General features: G+C 48.5%; 12 protein-coding genes across 12 annotated transcripts; 7 read left to right on the top strand and 5 right to left on the bottom strand.

Moving 5' to 3' along the window:
- Positions 1–620: 620 nt before the first annotated feature.
- On the bottom strand, positions 621–1,596 carry AO090005001408 (SH3 domain-containing protein; the record flags this gene model as incomplete). The annotated part of the gene is made up of 4 exons (XM_023237658.1): positions 621–685; positions 797–1,012; positions 1,068–1,482; positions 1,555–1,596. The coding sequence occupies 4 exons, from the start codon at positions 1,594–1,596 to the stop codon at positions 621–623; spliced, it is 738 nt and encodes a 245-aa protein (XP_023089354.1).
- Positions 1,597–3,597: 2,001 nt separating this feature from the next.
- Positions 3,598–4,147, top strand: mbf1 (multiprotein-bridging factor 1; the record flags this gene model as incomplete). The annotated part of the gene is made up of 2 exons (XM_001818282.3): positions 3,598–3,756; positions 3,839–4,147. 2 exons carry the CDS (start codon positions 3,598–3,600, stop codon positions 4,145–4,147), a joined length of 468 nt encoding a protein of 155 aa, XP_001818334.1.
- Positions 4,148–4,772: 625 nt separating this feature from the next.
- Positions 4,773–5,985, bottom strand: tif34 (translation initiation factor eIF3 subunit i; the record flags this gene model as incomplete). The annotated part of the gene is made up of 4 exons (XM_001818281.3): positions 4,773–5,132; positions 5,188–5,304; positions 5,362–5,865; positions 5,959–5,985. 4 exons carry the CDS (start codon positions 5,983–5,985, stop codon positions 4,773–4,775), a joined length of 1,008 nt encoding a protein of 335 aa, XP_001818333.1.
- Positions 5,986–7,006: 1,021 nt separating this feature from the next.
- Positions 7,007–10,069, top strand: AO090005001405 (C-1-tetrahydrofolate synthase; the record flags this gene model as incomplete). Its single annotated transcript, XM_023237674.1, has 4 exons — positions 7,007–7,130; positions 7,279–7,316; positions 7,379–9,906; positions 9,961–10,069. The coding sequence occupies 4 exons, from the start codon at positions 7,007–7,009 to the stop codon at positions 10,067–10,069; spliced, it is 2,799 nt and encodes a 932-aa protein (XP_023089353.1).
- A 1,303-nt stretch (positions 10,070–11,372) lies between these two features.
- On the top strand, positions 11,373–13,511 carry AO090005001404 (NADP-dependent isocitrate dehydrogenase; the record flags this gene model as incomplete). Its single annotated transcript, XM_023237678.1, has 7 exons — positions 11,373–11,693; positions 11,934–11,969; positions 12,116–12,166; positions 12,227–12,365; positions 12,424–12,460; positions 12,526–13,022; positions 13,087–13,511. 7 exons carry the CDS (start codon positions 11,373–11,375, stop codon positions 13,509–13,511), a joined length of 1,506 nt encoding a protein of 501 aa, XP_023089352.1.
- A 967-nt stretch (positions 13,512–14,478) lies between these two features.
- On the top strand, positions 14,479–15,051 carry AO090005001403 (uncharacterized protein; the record flags this gene model as incomplete). Its single annotated transcript, XM_023237682.1, has 1 exon — positions 14,479–15,051. One exon carries the CDS (start codon positions 14,479–14,481, stop codon positions 15,049–15,051), a length of 573 nt encoding a protein of 190 aa, XP_023089351.1.
- A 171-nt stretch (positions 15,052–15,222) lies between these two features.
- Positions 15,223–15,656, bottom strand: AO090005001402 (uncharacterized protein; the record flags this gene model as incomplete). The annotated part of the gene is made up of 2 exons (XM_023237689.1): positions 15,223–15,483; positions 15,612–15,656. The coding sequence occupies 2 exons, from the start codon at positions 15,654–15,656 to the stop codon at positions 15,223–15,225; spliced, it is 306 nt and encodes a 101-aa protein (XP_023089350.1).
- Positions 15,657–15,836: 180 nt separating this feature from the next.
- AO090005001401 (uncharacterized protein) lies at positions 15,837–17,106 on the bottom strand (the record flags this gene model as incomplete). Its single annotated transcript, XM_023237693.1, has 2 exons — positions 15,837–15,900; positions 15,959–17,106. 2 exons carry the CDS (start codon positions 17,104–17,106, stop codon positions 15,837–15,839), a joined length of 1,212 nt encoding a protein of 403 aa, XP_023089349.1.
- Positions 17,107–17,391: 285 nt separating this feature from the next.
- pgxC (putative extracellular exo-polygalacturonase) lies at positions 17,392–18,705 on the bottom strand (the record flags this gene model as incomplete). Its single annotated transcript, XM_001818275.1, has 1 exon — positions 17,392–18,705. One exon carries the CDS (start codon positions 18,703–18,705, stop codon positions 17,392–17,394), a length of 1,314 nt encoding a protein of 437 aa, XP_001818327.1.
- Positions 18,706–20,326: 1,621 nt separating this feature from the next.
- Positions 20,327–21,415, top strand: AO090005001399 (class I SAM-dependent methyltransferase; the record flags this gene model as incomplete). The annotated part of the gene is made up of 4 exons (XM_023237703.1): positions 20,327–20,354; positions 20,422–20,556; positions 20,644–21,181; positions 21,244–21,415. 4 exons carry the CDS (start codon positions 20,327–20,329, stop codon positions 21,413–21,415), a joined length of 873 nt encoding a protein of 290 aa, XP_023089348.1.
- A 445-nt stretch (positions 21,416–21,860) lies between these two features.
- Positions 21,861–22,464, top strand: AO090005001398 (SRPBCC domain-containing protein; the record flags this gene model as incomplete). Its single annotated transcript, XM_023237707.1, has 2 exons — positions 21,861–22,396; positions 22,458–22,464. 2 exons carry the CDS (start codon positions 21,861–21,863, stop codon positions 22,462–22,464), a joined length of 543 nt encoding a protein of 180 aa, XP_023089347.1.
- Positions 22,465–25,725: 3,261 nt separating this feature from the next.
- Positions 25,726–26,964, top strand: AO090005001397 (protein kinase domain-containing protein; the record flags this gene model as incomplete). Its single annotated transcript, XM_001818272.3, has 1 exon — positions 25,726–26,964. The coding sequence occupies one exon, from the start codon at positions 25,726–25,728 to the stop codon at positions 26,962–26,964; it is 1,239 nt and encodes a 412-aa protein (XP_001818324.3).
- Positions 26,965–27,693: the final 729 nt, after the last annotated feature.

Here is a 27,693-nt window from a genome sequence, read left to right on the forward strand (position 1 = left end):
GTCGACCGCATCAGCCTTGCAAGTCACCTACTGGCGAAATACAAGATGAAACTCGCCATGCTATACTAGTGGCGCTTCGCCAGCTGTCCAGAGAAAATATCACCCAGTATTTGTCTGTAGTAACGACGCCGAATAAATTCACGTCAGTCTGCTGGGTCCAGCTATCCTAGTTGTGGGAACGTGCATGATCGCCGGCGCTTAAACATCCAACGTGGCGCGCAGGACTCAAGGATCTTTCCCTGGTGGGGTTTGTGGTTTCGAGTGAGAAGCTTGCTAAGACAGATTTAGAATGAGGAGAATACAAGATAACGTGGAAGGCGGGGAAGAATGAGAGGCCTCAGGTATTGTTTTGATATCCTCGTTTTTCGATTTATACTAATATCTGAATTACTCCTCTTAGTTGCCTGTTAGTAAAATACAGCTAAGGCTGCACAAATCATTATATGGAAAGTCGCATTCTGATGATTGTATTAACGTCGTGGCTATGGATCATGCTATAAATAATCCTCGACATACGCTTCCCAAATAATCCCTATTGGCCCAACTGAAAGGGCTCCCAAGCAGTAAAAGAAAGAACACCACCAACGCCATTTCCAGAGACAAAAGAGCGAGAAAATGAATCAACCCGCATGGTATTCAACTCGAAATCCCTCCGGCATTAATGAAATCTGGAAAAGCCAACACACTAAAAAATGCTATTCACAATGTTGGAACCGATAGTAGCACCGGCACCGAAGATAGCTAGACGAGTGATGGTCAGTAATCACGAATATGCCGCGGTGAGTAGGAAACGTACCGGCATTTCCCATCTTCTTGCCAAACTTCTTGCCATGCTCCTCAAACTTGCCGGTTTTCTTATCGTCCGGGTTTTCAGCGGAGCCACTCTGGCTGACTTCGAGGGGCATATTTCCGTAACTCGTAGGAGCTGGCGCCGCCTTGTTTTCTATCACGCTCACATAGCTACGAGGGAAGATACCCTCCAAGTTGGTCCGCTCATTACGACCACGCCACCCTGTAGGTCATTATTAGTCAAGTGCCAGCAGTACCAGGTGACCGGAGTTCCTTACAATCGGCATTCATGTGCTCCAGAACTTGAACCCGATCATGGGGCTGGAGAGCCAGATCACCGGGATCCGTTGGAGTGTAAGCGTAGAGCGCATTAGCGACCGAGAGCACCGCGGGAGCTTGGGGATAAGCAGGCGGTGGGGGAGTATAATGCTGCGGGGGCGGTTGATAGGCGGCCTTCTCGTTCAACGAGGTATTGGCAAACTGTTGGGTGGGAGGAGAGTATGGGGCTGGAGAAGGTTGAATGGGAGTTGGGGCTGCAACAGGGGGTTGGTGACGCTGGACAGGTGGCTGCGATTGAGGTACCGATTGAGGTACAGAGGCGGAACGTTCAGTGTTCTCCTGGGGTAGTTGGGATACTATCGAGGACAGTTGTTGCGGAGTAATGACCGACGCATCCGCAAGGAACTCAAGTTCCTAGAATGGATGAGACGAATTAGCGATATGTTACGGAGTATTGTACATAAGAATAAAGCATAAGTGCTATACCAATCGGACAGTGCGCAGCGACCGGTTGGTCATGGCGGCCATGAAGTTACTCTGGGACGCCATGGTCGGTAAAGAGAAATAAGAGAGTGACGGGAACTGGAAGGAAATTCAACGAAGAGAGGTGGTCGGATGTTGGAATCAAGGATGTTCAAAATTTTCGAAACGAGAAATAAGTTAAAAAAGAACGACGGGCAGTGCTAAGTCCAAAAAGCCGATAAATGCGCTCCAAGGGAAATGGAAGACGTTCCTGACGCCCCAGTCGGATCGGTCGGGGCAAACGCTGGTCATTGGCCTTTTGCCGCTCCGTCTTTCCATGTCTGCCTATCCTTGCCAAGCATTATTGAAACATCCTTCCTAGACATTGATATCTGTCTTGTTACAGGGGTCTTTTCTTATGGATCTGACTTATACTTCTTCCGATATCTATAAAAGAAAACGACAGTCTCGCATTTTGCAAGGCTCAGCGTGATATTCGGTAAATGCGGTTTCATGAATCACACTTCAAGTGACTTGACACTTAGGGTTTCATCTATTTACCTGACATGCCCCATTTAGTATACATTGATTGCTCTAGAGACTACTAGTTTCTAGGCATGAGGAGCATATCCACCTACTCACATAATCTGCGTCTACTCCGTAGTATTCACTCATATTTTGCTACATACTCGCGTTTATAAGAATGTGAGGAATTTCCAGATCAGCTTTGAATACCCGTAGCTCCTTGCTTAGCCATAGAACATCTCGTATCAAGAAACATGGCCTATAAGTATATCTTGAGATTTTCAGAGTTGCATGAAGACTACGAGATAGGTTCAGACTGAAAACAAGCAATATGGCCTTTACGAAGGTTGGTGATTTAGATAGTAGAACAGTCAAGCTGTTCACCATAAATACATCTAACCTAGGTGATTGGGATCCAGAATTGAGGAGGACAATGTTCAGTTCGATAGATAGAGTTAGTTGATAAGGGATAAGGTACCTACTTTTGATCAGTTTAATAATAGCCATGTTGGAACCTCTAACCAAATCTTGACATAGCATTGAATATATATCCAAGGTAAGAGAGTAGCCTAATATCAAGATGTAATATATGCACTGCCTAAGGCATACATGGATATTCTATGGACGACATTCAACCTAATGTAATTTGTATCCTAAGTACTCTCCATCGGGAGCCCCCAGATACGCTTGTTGATAATCCGCTGTATGCTCTAATCAGTATACTGGAATGTCACCTACTTTTATATGTGCTTCTAATTGAGCACACAGAACAGTATCCTAAATATAAAGGGTGTCTAGTTAGTTCTTACACCCACCCTCAGAACATATCAGTATACGTTTCGAGGAAAACAACTATAGCCTCCAGGTGGTGCGAGCTAAGCAGTGGGCGTGGTGGGCATGCTATAGGAACCCCCAGCGTACCCTGTATCTTGTAGTTCTGCAATCCTGCTGTGCTCAATGAAAATAGGGGTTTTAAGTAACTGGTAAGATAGTATTAAAAGGCTATTGTATGTTGAAACCCACTGAAACACAACGAATATATGCTCCGGCATGAGACCTTGAAACGCCTCACTTGAAGCAACAAAGGAGGCTTTGATATGGTTTCTATTAAGACTGAATAGTCGACCTCCAAACAGATCAACCAAATAAAGAGTAAATATGTGTACATACAAAGAACATCTGGGTATATGATTTGCCCCCCAGCATAGATCAATGTAAGGTAAGCATTGGAGATCGCCACCTTTTTGAACGGAGGGAAAAAAGCCCGAGCGAATGAACGAATGATGTCAGTGGGGCAGAACCCAAAGAGGGGACCGAAATAGGACTAGGGCATAACCTCCCCTCTGACTCCGCCATCGTGGCTCGAGAAGCTTCTGTGTCATTGATATAAATTCGGCGGGCCTGCGACATCCCTTCTTTTTAGCCACAACCTCACGCGATCCATTTTTACCGCCTTCGTCACTCTCCCAATCCCTCAACACACAACCCCGCCATTTCCCTCCCTATCGAGTCTTCTTCGAACGCCTTCTAAACTTTTTCAAAATGGATGACTGGAATTCTACTACCCGCATTGGAAGCAAGCACCGTGCTGGCGGTGCCGCTCCCCGTGAGACTGTCGTCAAGGGCAAGAGCGCTTTGAACGCCGCTCAGCGCCAAGGTCTTGTTATCGGAACTGAAAAGAAGTACGCCACTGGCAATGCTGTAAGTAACCTACTTGATCTTAACCCCGCGCGGTATCTACATCCTTTGTATTCGAAGCCATAGTGCTGACTTGCATTCCTAGGCTTCCAAAACTGGTTCTATTGAAGGTCAGCACCTGACCAAGGTCGACCGCAGCGACGACATCATCAAGCCCAAGACTGTTGGGTACCAAGTCGCAGACGCTATCAAGAAGCGCCGTACCGAGGAGGGCTACAAGATGACACAGAAGGAACTTGCCACCAAGTGCAACACCACTGTCACCGTTGTCCAGGACTTCGAGAAGGGTACCGCCACCCCCGACCAGAAGGTCCTCAGTGCTATGGAGCGTGTTCTCAACATCAAACTGAGAGGCTCAGACATCGGAAAGGAGAAGTTCCCTAAGAAAAAGTAAATTGACAGGGGGTGAGCCCGCGGCTTTTTCTTGACGGGATGGAATGCTTTTTATGAAACCATTCTCTTTCTTCCTTCTCTTTCATGATGTCCCCGGATGTCCTTTCGGTTGTTACGTTAATGCATTTTATTGTGCAATGAGATCCCCATTACTTTCTGCTGGTCGGAAGAGCGTTGACCTGGCATTGAGATGAATTATATTTTTCTTTTTCTTTTTTTTTTTTCTTCATATAAAACACTGCCTCAATAAATCGTGATGCTCTTGTTTTGGTGCAAGTTGGGGTTTTTTTATGGTTTATATCTAGATAAGATAGAATGTTACCCAGCAGATTGCCAACGAAGAGATATATTTATGAAGTATGAACTTTGAAGCAAAAAATTGTAAGAAGTAAATACTGGGTTCTTTTATTAGGACACAGACAGCGACCAGAAAAAGGAAAATGGTACCAACTCCGACTTTATCATGGAATCAATGAAATGAGAATTCATGCCCTAAATCGCCCCGAGAACTTCTCGTACCGCCGTGCCTGCTTTGCCTTTTCTACTCTTTTTTGTTGGTAAGAAATATCTTCGCCTCATGACACATGCGTTAATAGGAAAAAAGCTCTTTTTAAACGCCAATCACTTTATTTGCGCAGCTGCTCCCTCTCCACTTCATACATGAAATCAAAGTAGGGCTTGTCGAAGTGATGAACACGAACGTAACCGTCCTCACCACCAGAGGCGTAGGCGGTACCGTTAGGGTGGACAGCGACAGTGTTGAGGGGACCGAAGTGGCCACGGACACGGCCAATCTCGTCTTCGAAGACCTTGTGGTAGAAACGAGCCTCGAATTTACCCTGACGAGCGGAAGTAGTCGTGACATCCATAGCAGCCTGACCACCACCAAGGATCACGTATTCCTTCTTAGGCGTAATAGCAGCGCTGTTGAGGGGAGTGTCGGCAACATAGGTCTTAAGGATGGCGAGGTTACGGCTGGAAATGAGCTGGACGCATGTCAGTATACTATCGTGCTACCAGTTCTCCAAGGAAGTGGCATACCTTGGCGGACTTGTCTTTGGAAGCGGTGATGAAATATGTGCGGTCTGCGGAGAACTGAATGTCGCTGATCAAGTTGTCGAACTCGTGTGCCTGAACGTTCTCCAACTGCTCACCGGTCTGTTACGACAGTATATTAGCACAGTCTCCTTTTATCCTCCATCGATTTTTCCGCACCTTCGAATCGTACTGGCTGACGCTACCGTCCTCGTGGCCAGCAATGATGTACTTGGCCAAATAACTCCAGCCCGCAACTGTTGCCTTGCTCTCTGTGCAGGTGATCCTCAAGCTGGGTTCCTCGGCCTGAGCCTCCAAGTCCTCATAGTTGATATCGAGCACGGCGATGGTACCCAAGAAGCCCATACGCTTCTCTGTGACGGCCAGCAGCCGGCTTCCATCCGGAGTGAATTCGACCCGCTTGACAGCCGTAGGGAAGTCCCACACCTTAATACACTCGCCAGTCTTCACGTTCCATAGTCGCACGGTGTTGTCTGCCGATCCGGTGGCCAGGAGAACGGTGTTGGGGCTCACATCGACGGTCCAGATAGCACCCTGGTGTCCGTTATAGGTACCGAGTCGCTCGCCGTTAGCCGACCACCAAGCGCACACAATCTTATCCTTCGCTACCGAAAACAAAAGGTCGCCATCACGGTTGAATTTGATCTGGTTGAGGGACCGTTCCTAAGCGCAAAGTCTCTGTCAGTGGCTGGTTCGTTATATTTTTCATTGCCGGTGAAAAAAGAGAATCATCGGACGGTTGTAAGGCGAACGCACATGGCCCGAAAGCAAAATAGGCCTCATACTGGGCCGACCAAGCTATGATATTAGGGAAAGCGACGAAAGTATTGAGGTATTAGATCACAGATTGGGATCCTGTGACCGACTGTATCGTTTCTGAGGCGGAACTGCTGGCGGGGTGCTGGCGGCTCTCTTCGTCGGCGTAGTCAGACTAGTGAATTTCATCGCACAGTCCGGGCTCGCGCGCCAAGACTTTTCTGTTCGAGGCTGTTCCTGTGTTGAAAAAAATCCGTATCGGCGTATTAATAATCCGGTATGGTAATCTATCCGCGTGACTCATGGCAGCCCTAGCTTGTTACTCACCGTGAGTGACTGCAGAGGTCTTGTCCGTACTGGGCATAGTTTGGGAAGACTAATGGTTCCCTCGGGTTGGCTCGCGCCAAGTCCCTTCTAACTCTCCGACTTCATGACGGGCCGATCATGTGCAGACCCAAAGAAACCTTCTAGACAGAGTGTCCCTCAATTGAAGATATTGAAACGGAATCCCTGAAATGAGGAAATTGGAGATTTCCAAGTCTGGCAGGGATGGTTGCATTGTTGATTTCCCGATTTCATTTTCTGTATAAAGCATAATCTTAATTAGGTGTTATTCAACACGTTTAGGTAATCCCTTGGGGTTGACGGGCGTTTTTCCCTATCTCCAATTCTTCCTCCCTGCGTTTTCCGAGGGTTTGCTGCTGGTCAGCCCAGCCAAAGTCCCCGACGAAGCAAATCAATGCCATTTAGCTCCCCCGCCCGTTCGGCGGCACTACCCCGCTGCCACTACCAACACCACCAAGGTGCCAAAGCAAAATGTTTCTTTTTCAATTCTCGTCACCTCCATACCTCCTCACATCTTCCCCTCTCCTTTCCCCAGATCTCATCCTCCTTTCTCCTCAGACCACGAGATTCCTCCGCAGGGCGCGGGGTCGGCTCACATAGTTACGGTACTTTACGGGACCTCCGACCCAACCCCACAGGTTATAAGGGGTTCACTGCGACGCCGTTCTCTATCCGTCGTTCATCCTACAGCACCGGAACCACCATGGCAGCCACTAAGATCGATGGCACGCAGATCGCCAAGAATATCCGGGCGGGTCTGAAGAATGAGATCCAGCAGATCCAGGAGTCTAATCCCAGATTCAAGCCTAGCTTGGTTATTTTCCAGGGTGCGCCTTGCTATTGACTCATAACCAACCCCTCAAACATACAAAATCGCTAACCCTGTATTGCATATAGTGGGCAGCAGATCGGATTCAAGTGAGTTCTTTGCATAGCACACTTCAACTCTGGAATGTCAACTGATCTTTTCTCAAGGCACTTATGTGCGCATGAAGTTGAAGGCTGCCGAAGAGGTAAGCTCCGTCTTCCGCTTGGGTAATGCTTCTTACATGACTGACCAACTCCTTCCGTCCAGGCGGGCATCATCTGCAAGATTGTCAACCTCCCGGAGACTGCTATCGAATCTGAGCTCCTTCAGGATATCACCAAGGCCAACAATGACCCCTCCGTGCACGGCATTCTCGTCCAATTGCCCCTTCCGCAACACATGTCCGAACATACCATCACCTCTGCCGTGGCCGATGAGAAAGATGTTGACGGTTTCGGAGCGATCAATATTGGTGAACTAGCCAAGAGAGGCGGCCACCCGCTCTTTGTTCCTTGCACACCACAGGCCGTGATGGAGCTCCTGCGAGTTAGTGGGGTCAACCCGGCGGGTAAGAAGGCAGTGGTGCTTGGTCGAAGTGATATCGTTGGCAGCCCTGTTAGCTACCTGTTGAACAAGGCAGACGCAACTGTGACACTGTGTCACAGCAAGACGCCTGACGTCGAAAGTATCATCAAGACGGCGGACATCCTCGTCGCCGCCCTTGGAAAAACGGAGTTTGTCAAGGGCGAGTGGTTGAAGCCCGGTGTTGTTGTCATTGACGTTGGTATTAATTACAAGCCCGATCCCTCAAAGAAATCGGGCCAACGACTTGTCGGCGATGTCGATTTCGAGTCCGCCGTTCAGGTGGCTTCTCAGATCACTCCCGTGCCTGGTGGTGTCGGCCCCATGACAGTGGCCATGCTGATGCAGAATGTGGTTAATTCTGCCAAGGCATACTTCGAGAAGCAGAAGGATAGACACATCACCCCATTGCCGCTCAAGCTGGCTCGCCCTGTACCTTCCGACATCGCCATCTCCCGCGCACAGTACCCCAAGGCAATCACGCAGATTGCTTCGGAAATTGGCATTTCTCCCCACGAGCTTGAGCCTTACGGTCACACCAAAGCTAAAGTAAGTCTCGATGTTCTCGATCGCTTGGCTCACCGCCGTAATGGAAAATACATCTTGGTGTGTGGTATTACCCCAACCCCGCTTGGTGAGGGTAAGTCGACAACTACCTTGGGTCTTACTCAGGCCATTGGTGCGCACTTGAATCGCATTGTGTTTGCCAATGTCCGTCAGCCGAGCCAGGGCCCTACATTCGGCATCAAGGGCGGGGCTGCTGGTGGTGGCTACAGTCAGGTCATTCCTATGGATGAGTTCAATCTGCACCTGACTGGTGATATCCATGCGATTACTGCTGCGAATAACCTTCTTGCCGCCGCTATTGAAACTCGCATGTTCCACGAAGCAACCCAGAAGGATGGCCCACTCTACAAGCGTTTGGTCCCCGCTAAGAAGGGCAAGCGCGAATTTCAGCCTGTCATGTTCAAGAGACTGAAGAAGTTGGGTATCACCAAGACCAATCCAGACGAACTGACCAACGAGGAGATTCGTCGCTTCGCGCGTCTTGATATCGACCCTGAAACCATTACTTGGCGCCGTGTCCTGGATGTCAATGACAGACACCTCCGTGGCATTACTGTTGGACAGGCGCCTACGGAGAAGGGATTGACCCGTGAAACTGGTTTCGATATCTCCGTCGCTAGTGAGTGTATGGCCATCCTTGCCCTGAGCAACAGTCTGGAAGATATGCGCGACAGACTGGGTCGGATGGTCGTCGCTACATCGAAGAGTGGTGATCCTGTCACCTGCGACGACATCGGCGCTGGTGGCGCTCTTGCTGCCCTTATGAAGGATGCCATCAAGCCTAATCTCATGCAAAGTTTGGAGGGAACGCCAGTTTTGGTGCACGCTGGCCCCTTCGCCAACATTAGTATTGGAGCTAGTTCCGTGATTGCGGATAAGTTGGCTCTGAAACTCGCCGGTACGGAACCCGATGAGGACCATGAGGCCAAGACTGGTTTTGTTGTGACGGAGGCTGGTTTCGATTTCACCATGGGTGGAGAGCGTTTCTTCAATATCAAGTGTCGCTCTTCCGGTTTGACTCCGGATACTGTGGTCATCGTGGCTACCGTCCGTGCTCTCAAGGTTCACGGTGGTGGCCCGGAGATTAGCCCTGGAGCCCCGTTGAACGAAGTTTACCGTACCGAGAACGTCGATATTTTACGTAAGGGTTGTGTCAACCTGAAGAAGCATATCGAGAATGCCCGCCAGTATGGAGTGCCCGTGGTGGTTGCTATTAACCGCATGGAGACCGACACGGAAGCGGAAATTGATGTCATCCGGGAGGAGGCCATCGCTGCGGGAGCCGAGGACGCGATCCCCGCTAACCACTGGGCTGAGGGTGGAGCTGGCGCTGTGGACCTGGCCAAGGGTGTTCTGGCAGCTAGCTCCAAACCGAAAGACTTCAAGCTGTTGTATGAGCTGGAAGGTACCATCCAGGAGCGCATCGAGCGCATCGGCAAGGTCATGTACGGCGCGGAGAAGATTGAACTCAGCGAACTTGCGCAAAAGAAGGTCGATACCTACACGGCCCAAGGATTTGGACATCTTCCTATTTGCATTGCGAAGACCCAGTACTCTCTCAGTCATGACCCCGCCTTGAAGGGTGCTCCGACCGGGTTCACAGTCCCCATCCGGGATGTTCGGTTGGCCGTGGGTGGTGGATATCTGTAAGACTGTCCCTATCGACCTTGTACACAAAACGGATACTAACTAGATCGCAGGTACGCTCTTGCTGCGGATATTCAAACCATTCCTGGTCTGCCGACCGCTCCAGGTTACTTGAACGTTGATATTGATACCGAGACCGGAGAAATCGACGGTCTGTTTTAGATGAGCTATGTGGTCGACTGGATCGATCCTGGGATGCCTGGTGTAATGGCTGAGGTTGTATAGAGACGTTGCTCTCACCAATTCACCCTGCTTCCCAGTGCTCTAATTCTTTTAATCTGATATACATCATTTGTTCTGTGTGATCAAGATATGGCGGTATTCTCGGGTTCAATTCAACATTTACAAGCGTGATGGCGCACCAGCCTCAGGGACAGGATTGGGTGCTTTTCAACAAGGTGGGCGGACGGAGTTGACATGATAAAACTTCTTAGAAAAAGACCAGATTACTGTACAGACTACAGTGTTACGAGTGAATGGAGTTAATTAATCATGATAGGTTTCTTCTAAAGTAGCGGAATAATTAGACCTGTCGGGCGAGAGATCGAAGAGGGGTCCGTATATCGCTGGTTTCGACTACGGTGGAAAGGCGACTTCGGTGCAGCTCGACCCGGGCGGAGACTCCTGACCCGTTACCGCGGGAAACGGCGGCTAATGGAGGCTGTTGGCTCCATATGGAGTAGTGCATCATGCCTATCAGAACGTACTATGTACCATCGCGGGTAAAAGATTTACACGTAAAAAGCTGGGGCAAGAAGAGGAGCAAAGAAAGGCAAAGTAATTAGTGACACAAGGTGTGTCAAATGTTAAAAACTAGCAAAGTATGATTTAATAGCAGTCCGGTATGTAGTAATAATCCCAAGTACCGACCACCGGCATGACTTTCTCTCTTTGCGAAAGGGTGGTCAGGATGTAACTATGTATGGGGATTGGACCGAGGATCCATTGTCAGTCCTCATTCTTTACGGGGAGTAGTGGGAAATTTCCGGCCGGCTTCGGCGTAGGGGCTTTCACACGGTGGGCGGAAAAGGAAGTCGCGACCAAAACAATTGAGTCAAGACGGGGGGATAAAGGCTTCTGCTTTGGGCCAGATAAAAGTCGTGACTTGGTCAACTTCTTTTATCCTTCGAAACTCTCTTCTCTCCTGTACTCTTTTCCCTTACTTCCCCCAGATCTCGACGACTAATCACCGTTCCACCTGGGAACTAACATATTTTCCGGAGCTCCGATCTCCCCCGTGGTATATCCATCTATCAGCAGCTTTCTCCGGCGTGACGGGAGCTTCCGACTCCACCGCCCGCTCTCTCCTTCCAACCGAAAAGCTTCAAAGTGCTTCCCTCGGGTATACATTATTCGCCTTTTGGTGTACCCCAGACCTGAATAGGTAAGCAGGGGAGTTTTCCTGGGAGTTGCGATTACCGATGGTTAATCCGCTTGGGTATCCAAGGCATCAGGTCCGATCAAAATGATGAATTCCCTTCGGCTCCATTCCGCGTCGGTTCGCCGCGCTGTCGCCTCCCCTCTGTCTGCCCCTCTCTCTTCCTCCGCTTATCGCTCGATCTCCTGCTCTTCTTCTTCTTACATTTCCTCTTCGTCTTCTTCTTCTTTCTCGACTGCTGCTACCCCTCGCGCTCAGAGACCCCTCGCTTCGTCTCAGCTCCCTCGTATTGTCTCCCCCCGCCAGACCGGAATCTACCCTTTGCAGTGGACACAGGCCCGCACCATGGCAACTGAAGGCCCCAAGATCAAGGTTAAGAACCCAGTGGTGGAACTGGATGGAGATGAGGTAAGTTCGACAATCTAGGCCTGGCCTGGCCGCAGGGCGCGCCCTTCTTCTTATATGCCTCAACCCGTCAATTTCATTTTCGTCATGACCTGGCGCAAACGCGGGGAAACACGGCGAGACGTCTCCATGTTCCCTGGCCACGCAGCGCCAATCTTCCGAGGGTCACGAGCGCTCGGCCAACCAAAATCTGTCCGTGTCATGGCATTTCACATGTGGCTGACCACTTTTTGCTTTTCTTAGATGACCCGTATTATCTGGCAGGAGATCAGAGAGAAGGTGAGTAACCGCGGTCCCTGGTCTTGCATGATTCCCGCATGCGGGCCGTTCCTCCCCGAACCCTGAGACTAACGTGCTTCTTCCTCATAGTTGATCTTGCCGTAAGTCTATGATGACCTGTGCTCTTTACCGACGGCACAATGTAGCTAACTTCCGAGTCCAGTTACCTTGACATTGACCTCAAGTACTACGACCTGGTATGATTGAGACCCCGGTACGGTCCACATGGAGTTTTCGTGGAGCTGACACCTTTTTAGGGACTTGAATACCGTGACCAGACCGATGACCAGGTCACCGTCGAGGCCGCGGAGGCCATCAAGAAATATGGTGTTGGTGTCAAGTGTGCTACCATCACCCCCGATGAAGCCCGTGTTGAGGAGTTCAAGTTGAAGAAGAGTAGGTGCTGGATTGAACAATGGCATCGTATATGCTCGTTAACCTGAGCTTCTTTTAGTGTGGCTTTCTCCCAACGGAACCATCAGAAACATTCTGTACGTACTGTCAAACCTACAAGGCCCACGCTACCCTGGTGCCTGATCACTAACATCAATTGCAGCGGCGGAACTGTCTTCCGTGAACCCATCATCATTCCCCGCGTTCCCCGTCTCGTACCTGGGTGGACCAAGCCTATCATCATTGGACGTCACGCCTTCGGTGACCAGTACCGTGCCACTGACCGTGTGATTCCCGGCCCCGGCAAGCTTGAGCTTGTCTACACCCCTGTCAATGGCGAGCCCGAGACCGTCAAGGTCTACGACTTCCAGGGCGGCGGTGTTACTCAGACTCAGTACAACACTGATGAGTCCATCCAGGGCTTCGCCCACGCCAGTTTCCAGATGGCCTTGCTGAAGGGTCTGCCTCTGTACATGAGCACCAAGAACACCATTCTGAAGAAGTACGATGGTCGCTTCAAGGATATCTTCCAGGAGATCTACGAGTCCACCTACAAGAAGGATTTCGAGGCCAAGAACATTTGGTATGAGCACCGTCTGATCGACGATATGGTCGCTCAGATGATCAAGAGCGAGGGTGGCTTCGTTATGGCTCTTAAGAGTAAGTGACTTGTCCCGGCCTGGACCGTTTGACCGAGAACAGCGTTCTAACCGAGGGTAACTAGACTACGATGGTGATGTTCAGTCGGACATCGTCGCCCAGGGTTTCGGTTCTCTGGGTCTGATGACCTCTACCCTCACCACCCCCAGCGGTGAGGCCTTCGAGTCTGAAGCCGCTCACGGTACCGTGACCCGTCACTACCGTGAGCACCAGAAGGGCCGTGAGACCTCCACCAACCCCATTGCCTCCATCTTTGCCTGGACCCGTGGTCTGGTGCAGCGTGGCAAGCTCGACGAGACCCCCGACGTGGTTGCTTTCGCCGAGGAGTTGGAGCGTGCCTGTATCGAAGTCGTGAACGACGAGGGCATCATGACCAAGGACTTGGCTCTCGCCTGCGGCCGCAAGGACCGTGACGCGTGGGTCACCACCAAGGAGTACATGGCAGCTGTTGAGCGGAGGCTGAAGACCAACCTGAAGTCCAGACTGTAAGGGCTTTATGGGTTTAATAATGTTTTCCAATTACTATAAATTCTAGCGTGCAGCCCTTGGGGCTGCAGTCATGACGGAGTAAAGATAGCATATAACAGACGACTACAATGTACATTTTACTTTGCAAATACGTCCTTATCCCTCGCGATGTAAATTTGTTGCCCCTGAGGGCCCAGGCCGAGGGACTTTCTGGGCCCGAGTCGTGAAAGGCCTCTCGTCTGTGGCCGCTTGAATCATGCGGTGCGGGAACCATGGATGCCACTGCCGGATTGCCCAATGGGGTAATAGGGCTAAGGAATTGCCAGGACTCTTGACGCAATTGATTTTGAATATGCATTGCTTTCGTCAATGGCTGAACAATTAGCCACAAATGCTTGGAAAAGTTTTTGTGCCTGCTTGAAGCCCCCCAGCCATGTCCGGGCAGAAGAAGTTCGAAACGATATCCTACCGAGGGTCAAATCATGCATCCAGTCAATGGTGACCACCATCAAGTCGCAGGATGTACGTGGTATCGGTTGCCGTGACCTTTCTTGCGGTATCGATAGTGATTGTCATTTTACGCCTGTATACTCGACTCTATTTTGTCCGGACTGCAGGCTGGGATGATCTGGTGATTGTTTTTGCCCTGGTATGTGTCAACTGATAAGACGGACGATCTATGGAACTAATGAACATTGTCCCAGCTCTCTGAGATCGCCTTGTTCGTCTGTATCATAATAGGTAGGCATCAGACACTTATGCGCTTTCCCAATCGCCACTAACCTGGAGTATCAGAGGTCCGCCATGGCCTGGGACAAAGTATGCATTCACTCAGTCTGGAGACAGTAGAGAGCCAGCTCAAGGTATGTAATACATACTATACCCTGTACCCACTATACATAATCACACATAGCTAACACATCTAATCCAGGCGTTATGGGCCAGCGTCCCATTATACAATCTAAGTCTCAACCTAACCAAGGCCTCAATGGTCCTGTTATATCTACGTCTCTTCCCGCTCAGAACATATCAAATCATTCTTTACACCGTCCTGATCTTCGTCATCATCACCGGTCTCTGGATGGTTTTCGCCTCCTTCTTCATGTGTATCCCCATTCGCGGCGCGTGGGATATCTCCAGCCCCCATAACTGTATCCCCAAGGAAGCCCTCTGGAGTCTTAACGCTGCCCTTCAGATAATCACCGATATGACTATCGTTATTCTGCCCATGCCGCTACTGGCTAAGCTCCAATTACCCAGGAAGCAGAAGATAGCTCTGATTCTGGTTTTTGCATTGGGAACCTTGTTCGTCTACCCTTTCCACTTCCAACACCCACCATATCAAACTAACAATACTTCATCCAGTGGCTGCGCAGTAAGCATAGTCCGCCTAACAGCTCTCGTCCAAATGATCCAAAGCACAGACCGAACAAGTACAATCCCCGACACCTCCACCCCCCCAATACAACCCAAAACACAACCCAAGTTAACTAACAATATACCCCAGAACACAACGCCGCAGCCGCAAACTGGTCCTTCATCGAAAGCAGCGTCGCAATAATATGCGCCTGCCTACCCCCCCTCCGCCCCATAATAGTACACATCTGTCCGCGTCTCTTCCTCTCCCAATGCCACAGCCAATCCGAAAAACCAAAATTCGAGGCTCTGGATGCCCCGAATCCATTCCGGTTCGCGAATCATAGTTACTCGGCTAGTGTGACGGGGAATTGTTCTACGAATAATGATGGGAGGGAGCCGAGTATGCATCGGCATCCGGATGTGGATGGGATTCAGGTTGTGAGTGAGGTTCATTGGGATTTAAATTCGGCGGATACTTGTGTGGAGGAGACGCATTCGCAGCGGGGGTTGAGGCCTTCTGGGAGGAGTTTTTCTGTTGGACGGGGTTGATTTTGTGGGTTTGGGGGACAGAATAGAGATAGATATAGATACCCTTTTTTTGTTGGCTGAAGTGTTCAGACTTGGTTTGTTGGGTCTATCGTACTTGTTTCTTACGTATATGCTGTTAACGACACTATTGTAGGTTCGTGCAGCGGTGTCTATCTTATTGCATGCTTGAATGTAGTAGGTAAAGTCCTATGTCTAGTACACCCAGTGGCTTACGGAGGCTACGGCAATTTGGAGGCTGTGAGATGCATCATTCAACATTGGACTATGAGCAACCTTTGGATTTAGCTAACTAAGCGACGTACGGTGATCAAAAGCTAGCTGGAAAACAAAAGCTAGTAATGGTGGTAGCGAGTAATAGTAATAAGCACCTTAAAAGAGTACACACATTCAATCTTATACTGCGTAATTCCATCACCATCCGGATATGTTTTCCCCACATCAAGAAGAATGAACTTTTCTTGGACCGAGACGCATTCGAAGGTCTGTTTGAAAATCCTTGTAGCTGTGACGATCTTGTAGGTTGAAGTGAAGCAGTCCATGAGCGACGTGAGATATCATACGTGTCCATATCCTCGTATCGAGCAGATTGAGTGCCTGCTCTCAATCTGCTATCTAGACTGGTTTCTGAGAGTGAGAATGGAAAAATGAGTGACTGATCGACTTCAAATTTCTGGGGCGCATGTTTTCGGTATGGGGGTGAGTCCGTCTTATGCTTACAAGAGTGATTGGAACCTTGTGACTCGGCCCTTGATGAGGCTCCTGGTATAGGAACTGGTTGCGTTTGCTGTTCAGCAGGAAGAACGGGCTCTTGTGGCTTGGAACTCAGTGGAAGCCTTGGTATAGGGACTGGTTGCGTTTGCTTTTGAGCAGGACTATCGGGCTCCTGTGGTACGGACTTCGACGAGGACCCAATCGATTGCGTTTCCTGTTCAGCAGGACCATTGGGGTGCTGTGGTGCGGGCTCGAAATATGCGTTGCCAGCATCGTCGGGTGCTGGCATAATCGCGTCGGGGTCTTCTTGATGCCCCTGATTATTTTGGTTTTGACCTTGACCACTCGGACCAGCCTCAGCAGTTTGAGAGCTTGGCAAATTGGCAGGATTTTGATTAGTTGGATCAGTTGAAGAACCCGAAGGTGGTGTCTTGCTCCGTGGTGGTCGTCTTAAATTGTCCCGTGCTTCTTTTTCCAATTTCCTAGCTTGATGTCTTTCGCGGTAGCCTTTGAGGCTGAAGAGGCCCATTCCAACAAAAGGGCTCTGCAGGTTCGCATAATAAGGGGGCTCTGTGAAGCATGCAGGGTACCCAGGTGTGTAAAAGAGCGGCTGTGTCAAGGACATTACATAGCTTGATGCAAGAGGTGACAGTGCCTCCTGTGATGACTGTGAAAGTAATGCACCGGCGTAGATCTTGTTTGGTTTCCTAAGTGGTAAACGGAGGCTCTGAGAGCTATTTCCGGTCTTTCCACTCTGCTCCGAGACGCTTCGATGAAGCCTATCAAGACTGGCGTTGCAGTTGTGGCAGACGACGTCGTATTCGCCGACGCGTGGGATAGAACTGAAACTAGCAGGAGCCATGGCAGTAAACAATGACATATCATTCCAGTCCCAGTTCCCAACTTGAATCCACGACGGTAGCTCGTCGACTGGGATCAAGGGTACGAATGAACCTTGAGGCCTAATGATATAGAACCTGGGAAATGGCTGTGGCATAAAGTAATATGGATGAGAGTAAGGAAAGGATAACGAATGGCTGTAGTGGTAGCTGATTGTTAGAAAAGTAAGCGACAGATGGAAGTAAGAAAGATGGTTGGATTGTGAGAATCTGGGGTTCAAGAGGATATTAAGTAGGAGTACTGGCTACATGCAGGTCATGGACGGAAGTTGCGGGTTGCATCCAACCGTCAGGGAAGGTACACCGGTCACATTTTGTACTGGTGAATGATTAACAAATATGGAAAGCATGTGTATCTAGTATATACATGAGATATCGAGAATTTATGCTGAAGTAAATGTCCCGTTGCTGCAGTTGAACCCAAGGTTGGGATTCAGCTCTGCCGTAGCCTTCATGCAAATGACGCTTGCTGGTTCCAAAACTTGTGGATAAAGCTGGATGTTCTTGGTAACAAAGTTCTTACAGGACTTGTCCGTGTTGCACTCGATTACGAGTGCCTCCGTGTGCTTCAGGTTCGGAAGTCCAGCGTTATACCAGCAAGGATCGGTTGCGCATGATCCATCACCGGGTTGATACGAGTTGATTGAACCGGAAAAGTCTTCCCAGGTAAAGTCCTCCATCATCACGGAGGACTCAGTGTCAACACCATCTCGCGAGACGCTTTGATCGTAGTAACTCTGGGTGACAAAGATCGGGAATGTTACGTTGTATACACGGATGTTTTTCCAAGTCACATTCTTGACAAGACCCTGGCCACCCGTCCAGGACTTGAAGCGAGCAGCGTACAGGGCGTCAATCACGGTCACGTCCTCAAATCTGAGGTTGGTAATGTTGGCAAAGGCCGAGGCATCCTTTCCTAGAGATCCAATGCTCATACCATGGGATTGATAGCCAATCGTATTTCTCTCAAATACAATGTTGTGCGAATCGGATCCGACGGCGATGGCATCGTCGCCATTATACATAATACTATCCGAAATGCGGATATTGGTACCCTGAACGTCAAAAGCATCGGTGTTGAACGGGAAGCTGCCAGTGGATGAAGCGTCCACAATGGCATGGCTGACGGCGATATCTTCTCCATGGAGCTTCATGTTCCAAGCAATCGGCTTGCCAGACCGGAAGTATTTTATCGTCGCCTGGCTGGTTTTGTAGCTCATGAGATGAGGCCGACCGGAGATTCCAGTGCCATTGGGAGGATTTGCGTCCCACCAGGCCTGTCCGTATGATTTAATCCAACCATTGTTCACATCTTCGGGCCCAGTCCAATCCACACGGGGTCCTTCCAAAGTAAACCAAGTAGAGGTGCCTGCATTAACAATGTCCCGCACTGCCGAGATGTTTTGCGGAAGATGCAGGTTTCCATGCATCTGTATCTCCACATTGCTCAAATTCGTTGCTTTGATCGGTTGGAAAATATTATAGTCAACGCCTTCCTGGAAGACAATGACTGAGTTGGTCGCGCATTGCGCGAATACTCTGGACACTTCGGGGGAGTCATCTGCAGTGCCATTGGAAGAGCGTACCACACAACGACGGCCTCGGGCATCGGGCGAAGAGCTATTTCCTCCTGCGCCGTGTGCCAGGGGCACAGAAGAAAGGAGAAAAGCCAGAAAGGCTGTCTTGGTGATTAACATAGCGTATGCCGTCTGGAGGGACGATGATCACGGACAGAAATATCAGGGGGATAATATATGGCCATCCTGCCGGGTCGTTGGTCTTTATATCCTCACTCGAATGAGGTACACCGCTGTCCGAAGCATTAATTTGTCTTTGCTTGAAACGATATGACGGCACATAGCAGTTACGTGACCCACTGTACGGAGAAATTGGTGTTGAATTGTTAAGAAGCCTGTCCTAGCCGTCCTTCCGTCCCCACAGCTCAGCCTGGAATTGGTGGAGAAATTATGCCGTAGACCAAACGTCCATTAGCCGTGGCTGCGGACCTGCGGTATAGTCAGTACCTGCCTTGATCAAAAGGTCTTTATATTGCTAACTGTGTTATTGTTTTGTTGAGATTTTGGGCTATTGGATCATATTTTGCATGATCCCAAATACAAGTTGCTACCCCGGCTACCGAGTAGGATGTTTCTGACAGGATCATCACCTAGTTGGTCTTTCCCAAGTAAACGGTATAACCCCATCCATGAACTCTAATAACGTTATTATTACGCATTTATTGATTTCGCAGACGGACGCTTTAGAATCCAAGGCATTTATGGAGACATTTAGGCAACTTATGAGATTATCGAAAGTGAAAATAAGTCCCCAGTGGAGGAATTGGCAGAGCTTGCGGAGCAGACACTAAATGCAATCAGCTGTCTTTGGTTTCACCGCTGATTATTGGTCTACTTTGTTTAGCTATACCACGATTTTGCCCTTTCCTCCAAGTATCAATCAGAATGCCGTGAATACAAAGGAAACACAGCACCGACGAAGATTAGAAATACTACGCTACAGGTGACCAAATGGGAGATATATCATATGTGTATGTTTTTTCCCGTACATCAAACCACCCACTATTATACCCTCTTTCCAAAAGGAAAAGTGAATAATCCACTTTGGCTAGTCCCGTATATTATTCAAGCTATATTAGATACAATGGATAACTGCACATTTCCAATCGACAAATATGCCAGTGAAGATGCGATGTGCCGTTGGGAAGAGCTGTCCAACGAGGAACAAACGCTCGGATTGCTCTGTAGGTGGATGTCTGTCATTAAAGGGGCAAGAAACACGAACCACTTACGATCACAGAAACCGAAGAATGTTCGGTGAGCATTGGGGTCGAATCTAGCATGTGCTGACAGATATAATAGTTATGCAGGTGATGCTGGTATATATACCATGTCAATCCTAAACGATAAACGATATGGAGGGTACCGGGTTGACCTGCAATCCATTCGGCAATCGAGCCATCTCACTAGTTGAGGGCATCTGTGCATTAAGAATAAATTCAGAGCCTTGCTGACCGATAGGAGACCTATAAAAGCCTCTAATGTTAGAGATATAGGAACGAGCGATAGTCCCTAGACAGTATGTTTCACTAGTATAAGATGCACTATCAAGAAAGGTAGAATGAAAGGAATTTAGGGCTAGCACCTGGCCCGATATCGGTGTGAGTCTCACCCCGGCTTGTAGAGTCACATTGTCTCTCCCTACCATCCTCATGCATACTGCATGGGTATGGAGTAAGACTGCGGTTAGCAGCGGCAGACGAGCACGGAACCTCCCGCCCGCCATTCTGTAGATCTATCAATGCTTACACCCTCCGATGTCGGTCCCAGTCTATTCTGATGTCACTCTGGCGATGTACCTATAAATGCTCTAGTAACCGGTGATAATAATCAGAGAAGCATGTTCATCCAGCTTTAATTCGTGGAAAGTGACTCAAGATGACTACACAGGAGCAGAAAGCCGATATCTGGTCAGCCGATGTTTACGGCAACAAAGTGGCCCCATTCGTTGCAACTTTAACAGAGAAGATTGTTTCTTGGCTCGATCCTAAGCCTACAGGCAAGTTTCCTAAGTGACCAAAAGACCGTGTATAATTATGTATTGCTAATGCACAACAGATGAAGTACTCGATGTCGGCTGTGGAGATGGCGTCCTAACTGCCAAATTAGCCCCCCATGTTAAACGTATCGTTGGCGTCGACGCCTCACCGAATATGATAGAGCACTTCCAGAAAACATATCCCCATATTGAATCCTGCGTTGTGGACTGCCGACATTTGGATCAAGTGCCAGTCCTCACTGAGGGGAAGTTTGACAAAGTCTTCTCGAACGCTGCCTTACATTGGATCTTACACGACCCCGAAACCCGGTCGAACACGATCAAGGGCTGCTTCAATGCGCTTAAGCCAGGTGGGATTTTCGTGAGTGAATCGGGTGCGCTCGGTAACGTAGCCGAGGTGCATGCGGCAATCGTCAGTGCTCTGGTCATTCAAGGCATTCCTGTTGAAGAAGCCCGGGCAGCTTCGCCTTGGTGGTTTCCTTCCCAGGAAGCTATGAAACAGCTTCTTGAAGGGGAAGGCTTCCAGTGGATCAAGGGTGAGGCAGAGCTCAGACAGACGAAGCTGACAGAGCACAAAGAAGGCGGAATCGAAGGATGGTACGTATATACGTATACCGAGTGGTTTGGTTTCTGACGAGATTGGTTGCTAATCGATACAGGATCCGCCTCTTCTGTGAGCCTTTCCTCCAGGTTTTACCAACAGTGGAGGCACGCAATGCAGCTGTCAAACATGCTGTTGACATCCTGGAGGGTGTTGGAAGGCATCAACACGATGGCTCCTTCACAGTCAATTACATTCGACTTCGGTTTGTAGCGCAGAAACCGTTTTAGATAAACAAGACATGTTGAAGGGATAACCTCTATCCCTTAGCTCTAGCCCGAGCTCTTTAGTAAACCTGAAGTGGTCCCGGAGTGATCGTCAACGATCTATTGCGAGATCACACCAAGACCTGAATTAGCATGCATATGATTAATGTCGCAATCCAAGTTCTGGATAATACTTCAGCATGATCTTATAATAAGATCAAGTAATTCTATGTTTTCAATTCCAGATAGTAGCATTGCAAACAACCAGCATAAAAAGAGCACTAGACCCACCCGACAACTAGCGCGAATATCAGATGAGGTCACTGGAACTCGGCTAGCCTGCCGGCCGGAGCCCAAAGCTTATAACGACCAGTCATTTCGCTTCAATGATCACCACAAACAAACATCCATAGCTCCTATAACAACACCTACTATACTCGGTACACACCAACGAATCATCTAATCAACAATGACACCCACCCCACCATCATCTACCGCGTCACTGGCATCCAAATCAACACCCAGCATCTCAGCCTCAGACGCAGTGCTGCATATCGAGAGCGCCACGTCGATCGCGGCCCCCTGCCAAGATGTCTGGGATGTCCTAATTGATACTTCCACCTGGCCCTCATGGAATACATTCGTTCCACGGGTCACCATTCGCGAACAGCCGGGGTCCGACTCTCAATCTACTCCAGATGCTCTTTCCCCGAAGCTACAGATGGGGACGAAAATGACCTTCCATGTCCATATGGATCCATCGTCTGATAGTGAGCAAGATGTGGGCCTCGTCGTGACTGAATTTGAGCCCCCGAGTGCCAATCCTCCCAAGCCTGGACGGATTATCTGGGCGTCGGATCTGACGGCCAAGGGGAGTATGCCGGCGTTCCTGCTGACGGCGGAGAGGGTTCATGAGGTTGAAGAGTTTGATGTGCAGGGGGAAGATGGGCAGACGAAGCGTGTTACCGAGGTGAGGAATTGGGAGGCGCAGGTTGGGTATCTTGTGTATGTGGTTCGGTGGATGTTTGGGGCACAGTTGAAGAAGAACTTTGAAACGTGGGTACAGGATTTGAAACAATATGTTGAGGGAAAGAAAGTGGACATCTAGGTGGTGATTGTTTCTTGATACCCGGTTATTTCTTTTAATTAAATCTTTCTCTGGAATTGAGAATTACTCAGAGCGAATGAAAACCCTACTGATTAGTGCCGACTAGTCTCTAATTTTCGAGGCACTAAGATGGTAGCTTTGGATGTAAATGTTTCAGTATAATGTTTCAATATAAGATGTATTTGGATTCAACTAACGGACATGAAACGACTTAACAGAATCCAGGACTACAGACCCACCGATCCTCTACTATGTATATAAGAGGACAGTTAACTAACACTATAATCTTACAACTGAAAGCTCCAGTATCTACCGTTGATAAAACCGGGGTTCTTTAACCCATAAGGCTAAGGACACCAGCAATGGCGAACATGATTACACAGGAGACCTGTGATCAGAAACAAGATAATTAAAAGAATCATCTATCTCTTCCAAATAGAACCGAGTTTCTGTGTGGATTTATCGCATTGATTCTTGGTGATAAAGCTAAAGAACTATCATGGACAAGAAGAGCTCCCATGAGACGGCATAAATAGCAAATGAGAAGAATTATAGCAGTAAAGGAGTTAACAACCACCTTACTGCATGTTGCATATACATATCCTTTATCGAGCCAGGCGCATATTGCTCATGCAACAAATGTTAATTTGGGCCAGGTAGGAACAGAGCACAAGAAGTTGGTAGAATTCTAGCATACCCTCCACTCCTTGCTGTATGTGAACCCACTTTAGAGATCGAGTTGCTGCTAAGGTTTCTGATAGTAGTAGACGAGATAGGACGTTTAGCGCGTATGTGAGATTCTTTTACTAGTTGCTGGAAGGGACTACAATGACATGTTGATCCTTGTCAGCTAGGTCTATTTTTGCATTATTCTTTGGCTTCAATCTGGAATTGGTTCGCGTTGATTTTGGTTTTACTCGATGTTAGGACGACAGTTTGCCAGTACCTTATCTGGATATATATTAAAGTTAAATTGCTCTACAACACTTCCGTAGACTTCGTTTGTCGGGAACCATCCCAAAGAGGCATAGGGAAAACAATTCCACTGTGGGGTTGACAAATATACAACAAAAGTATAGATCCAAAATTCACATGGAAATCAATAGATATGTGAGAAAACGGGATGACTGTGTCGGCAAGAGATATAATACTGCCTAATAAGATACATTCCATGATTTCTTGTTAGTAAACCCTCACTAGAGCCAAGCACAAGGCCATTAAGGGAAAGAAGGCCCCAAAGCATGACGCATGAGGCTATTCAACGACTGCAGATGATGTCGGTTACGTCATGTTAGGACCCTACTAGGCTCCAGCTCACTGCAGAACATTCCATATTACCCCACGTTTACTAACGAGTCGTCGTACTTGGTACAGTACAAGAGAGCAATGGCCTCAGCTGGGGTTGACCAATCCTTTGCTCCCTTACATTGTCTTCCAATGAATTCCCGCAGTTCCGGTAACTTTGTACTCGGGATACTTGCTGTTGTATAATCAATAAATTGGAAAGGAAAATCCCCAAGAAGGATTTGAGTGGGGCGGACTATTGAGAGTGCAATTTCCCTGGCAGATGAGGACCCACGTGGGGGTGGAGATTGGCTCAGAACACCTGCACTGGTGTTACCGTTTCATACAATTTCTACCACAGGCAATCCACGGGACAATGGCTATTCTTCCGGAGTCAGCAAACTCTTCCGTTTCGGTAGATTGCTGTCCAAACCGGAAATGTAGGAATGTTCGCATGGATAAGCTGCAGACAACAGGGAAGGCGAATGCATTGGCGCTGGCATTATTCGCGCGCGCACCACATGAAGCCAGGGAATTCCCGGCATGCATGGACCAGGGTGTGCATCAGTCCTCAAGATAAGATCAAATTAGAGGAAAAAGACGAGCCTCGGACAAGAAGAGAAGAGGGGCGCTCATTTCTGATGGGGTCACCTGACTGCATGCCGCGTAATCGAGCTCTTCGTCCACCTCTCTCCGCTGACTCGGCCATTCGATTGAAATTTCTAGTTTTACACATCAAAACTCCAAAAGCGAGGGCATTCACCGAAGAGAGAAAATTGTGACGTTCAGTCCCCGACGGAGCGGCGTCCATATTAATTAAGGGCGGAGATGAAATGCAAGAGATGTGATAGGATGGATACCCACCGGTTTACTAAATCCGGGCAGCCGAATAGTTCGTGCAGGAGACTATCGCTCGGTTGGGCATAGTGTCCGTGATGGAAGCTGCAGGACTTCCCGGAACAGTTTGGTCGCACGCTCGGGGGCCGTTACACTTACTCGTAGTATGTATGGCATTGATACCAAACCTTGAATAACAAGATGAAAGGAGATTCGCAGGAGAGAGACTGCGTGAAAGGGATGGCGATAATCTGGGAATAGTAAATTCTCATGAGATTGAGGAGGGGTGGTGCCATTGTGGTTACGATGACTAGTAATAGTTCTCCGAAGTAGAAAGGGTCTCACGACTCTCTGAACCAGTTAGCGCTGTCAAAGCAGCAACAGTGAAGAACCATGTGGGGAGAAGGTAGGAAATGATCAGCAGGCTGTATGTCACTGTAACCTACCATAGTCACAGTTGATGTCCTGTTTCATCCACGGTTCCTCCATAACAATTTTAAGCTATCTGTCGATCGTCCACTTTTCTTTAATTTTTAATTTATTTTTTTTGTACTCCGTTGGTTTCTTTGAGGGTTTTTAACCTTGAAAAAATTCCGTTGGGGTCCAGACTAAAATCCATTCATTCCTTTTTCTTCTCCTTCGTCCCCTCGCTCTAGATCTGTTGTTGAATTTCTTTTTCCTCTTATCTTTAATTCCAAATCGACTATGCTTTTGGTGCCGTTCCTATCATTTCGTTATCTTTATCTAATACTATACATCACATCCATTTCCAGTAATCTCTGACCAGTGCTTGACTCATTCATTCCTCCGAACCAATCTTTGGCTCCGGACGTCACCCGGACGCAGTGTTGCCACCGGCCGTATATACCAGGCCCGTGTCCACTCCCTTCTTTAATTTCTATAATCACTGCCAGTGGTGTACACACGTATCTATATATACCTTACCTTCAAGTCGGCATCTCTTACGAGTCAATCCAAAGCACCACGTGACTTGATTTTACATCTATTTGAGCATACAACATCTTTCTTACACCTTATACCTTACACCCTACAAAAGGTGCTTGGTTACCGGGAATACCCTCTACATATCCCGGATATTTTCACAATGGCTGCACACATTCCTATACGACTGTCGATCCGCACCGAAAACCCAAATGACAAGGCTACATCCGTGCCACCACTAACAGTGGTGCCGGGACTGACCCCTCCAGTCACTCCAACCAAGGGCGACGATAGTTATTCCAGTGGTACGAGGACGGCCGGATCGAGTCGTTCAAGCTCCTTTGTAACTGAAGGAGAAAAACCAAGAGATCTCTTTGGGGACGATGTACGCCCCTCGGGCCCTCTTCAATATTCCGATGAGCTAGAGTTTCAGTATGACCCGAAAGGTCGCCCAATCGAGTTCGGCCGCGGTGTCTGGAGTGTCGTCTACAAAGCTTCGTCCCGCCCGGCTTCGAAATCATTTCTGATGACCCCTCCTAGTTCACCTGCGGGTGGAGGCCGAGTGGTAGCGGTCAAATCGCCTGTACGGCGAGATGCACACGCCGTCCTTGACGCCGAAGCGTTAGCATTAACTCGAATCAGTCGAATTCCGGGTTCAGAGCGTCATGTAATCCCTTTCCATGGGTACATCTCCGAATCACACTCCATAGTCATGTCGGCTGTGCCCCTATCCCTTTCATCATACATCGAAGAAAAGGCCGAGCTGGCCCAGAAACACAAGTCCACTCGGACTATGTTCGATCCTGTGCAAGGCATGCCTCAGTGGCAAGAGCTTGCAAAGAAGCTGATCACCGGTTTATACTGGCTTCACACGCAGTGCCAAATAGTGCACGGAGATATCAAACCGCATAACATCTTGTTGAGATCACGACCGACTGGCAACGATCTTGAATCCGACGAATTCCCATTCGAACCGCTTTTTGCCGATTTCTCATCCGCACATAACATCACCGGCTCTTCACTGTCCGCAGAGAAAGAAACAGGGACGTCATTAACGGCTTTGACCCCACCTTTCGCCGCCCCCGAACTGTTATCTGTGTCATCTTTGACTTCTCCGGGCACTAGTCCCACTCCCGCATCCGATGTGTTTTCCCTGGCGGTCACCCTCCTCGCGGCGGCCACAGGCGATTTACTGCTTTATCCTGGCACCAGCAACATGCAGCGCCTCGCCATGGCTCGTGAAGGTCACCGGGTCATCGACTTTGCCCGGTCGGGTAGTAACGGTTCTCGGGTTCCTCGTAATGGACCCGTCGAACAGGTGATCGAGCCTGCTGTTTCAAAGGACCCATCTCAACGGATTCAATCCAATGAATGGGTAGAATTAGTCGCTGCCATGGCTTAAGGTTCATTACTCTTGACTCAATCCGATTCGAAGATTCATTCTCCATCTACTTTATCTACTTTACCTCCCATATATACCTTTCGATTTTTGCCATATTATATGAACCGATTGGGCTCTTTTCGTTTATCGCTTCTTTCTATTTTTCTCCTATTTCATTTCTTCCAACGGGTTTAACATTTTGCCGTTCTCATACTATTTTTCTCTTTTTCTTCCCTTTTTCCATATCACTTTCTTCTCTTACAATATACAATTAAATGATACCCAATTTGACTGTCATGTGTCGACGTGTGGATGTTCAGCATATTTTTCCGTTCTAGACCATCTCAACCTCAAAGGAACCATTTTCTGGAATACGCAGATGCTTTCACTTCTTGTCATGTATTAGAATAACAATTCAAATGCGAAACATCTAACCACCCGAACTGCTCATTAACCAATAGTACCAGATCCGTAGATATAGTACTGGATTATGTGAAGGATGTAAGATTTCAATAAATGGATAGTCTATCAAAAGTGATTATAAAGGCAGATATGTCTATAGATCGTAACCGTTATACAGATATAATACAAGATACACAGCTCATAAAACATAGTATACATCCCGAAGATATGGGTATAAAGTTATCTCCGTCCGGAGCGGCAAATATGGTGGTGGTGGTGGTGGTGGTGAGTAGAGTGAGTAGCGTGAATGCCAGCGAGGTCTCTTGCGCAGGCACAGAATAAATGAAA

Source organism: Aspergillus oryzae, chromosome 1 (genome assembly GCF_000184455.2).
Source record: "Aspergillus oryzae RIB40 DNA, chromosome 1".
NCBI classification, from domain to species: Eukaryota; Fungi; Ascomycota; class Eurotiomycetes; order Eurotiales; family Aspergillaceae; genus Aspergillus; species Aspergillus oryzae.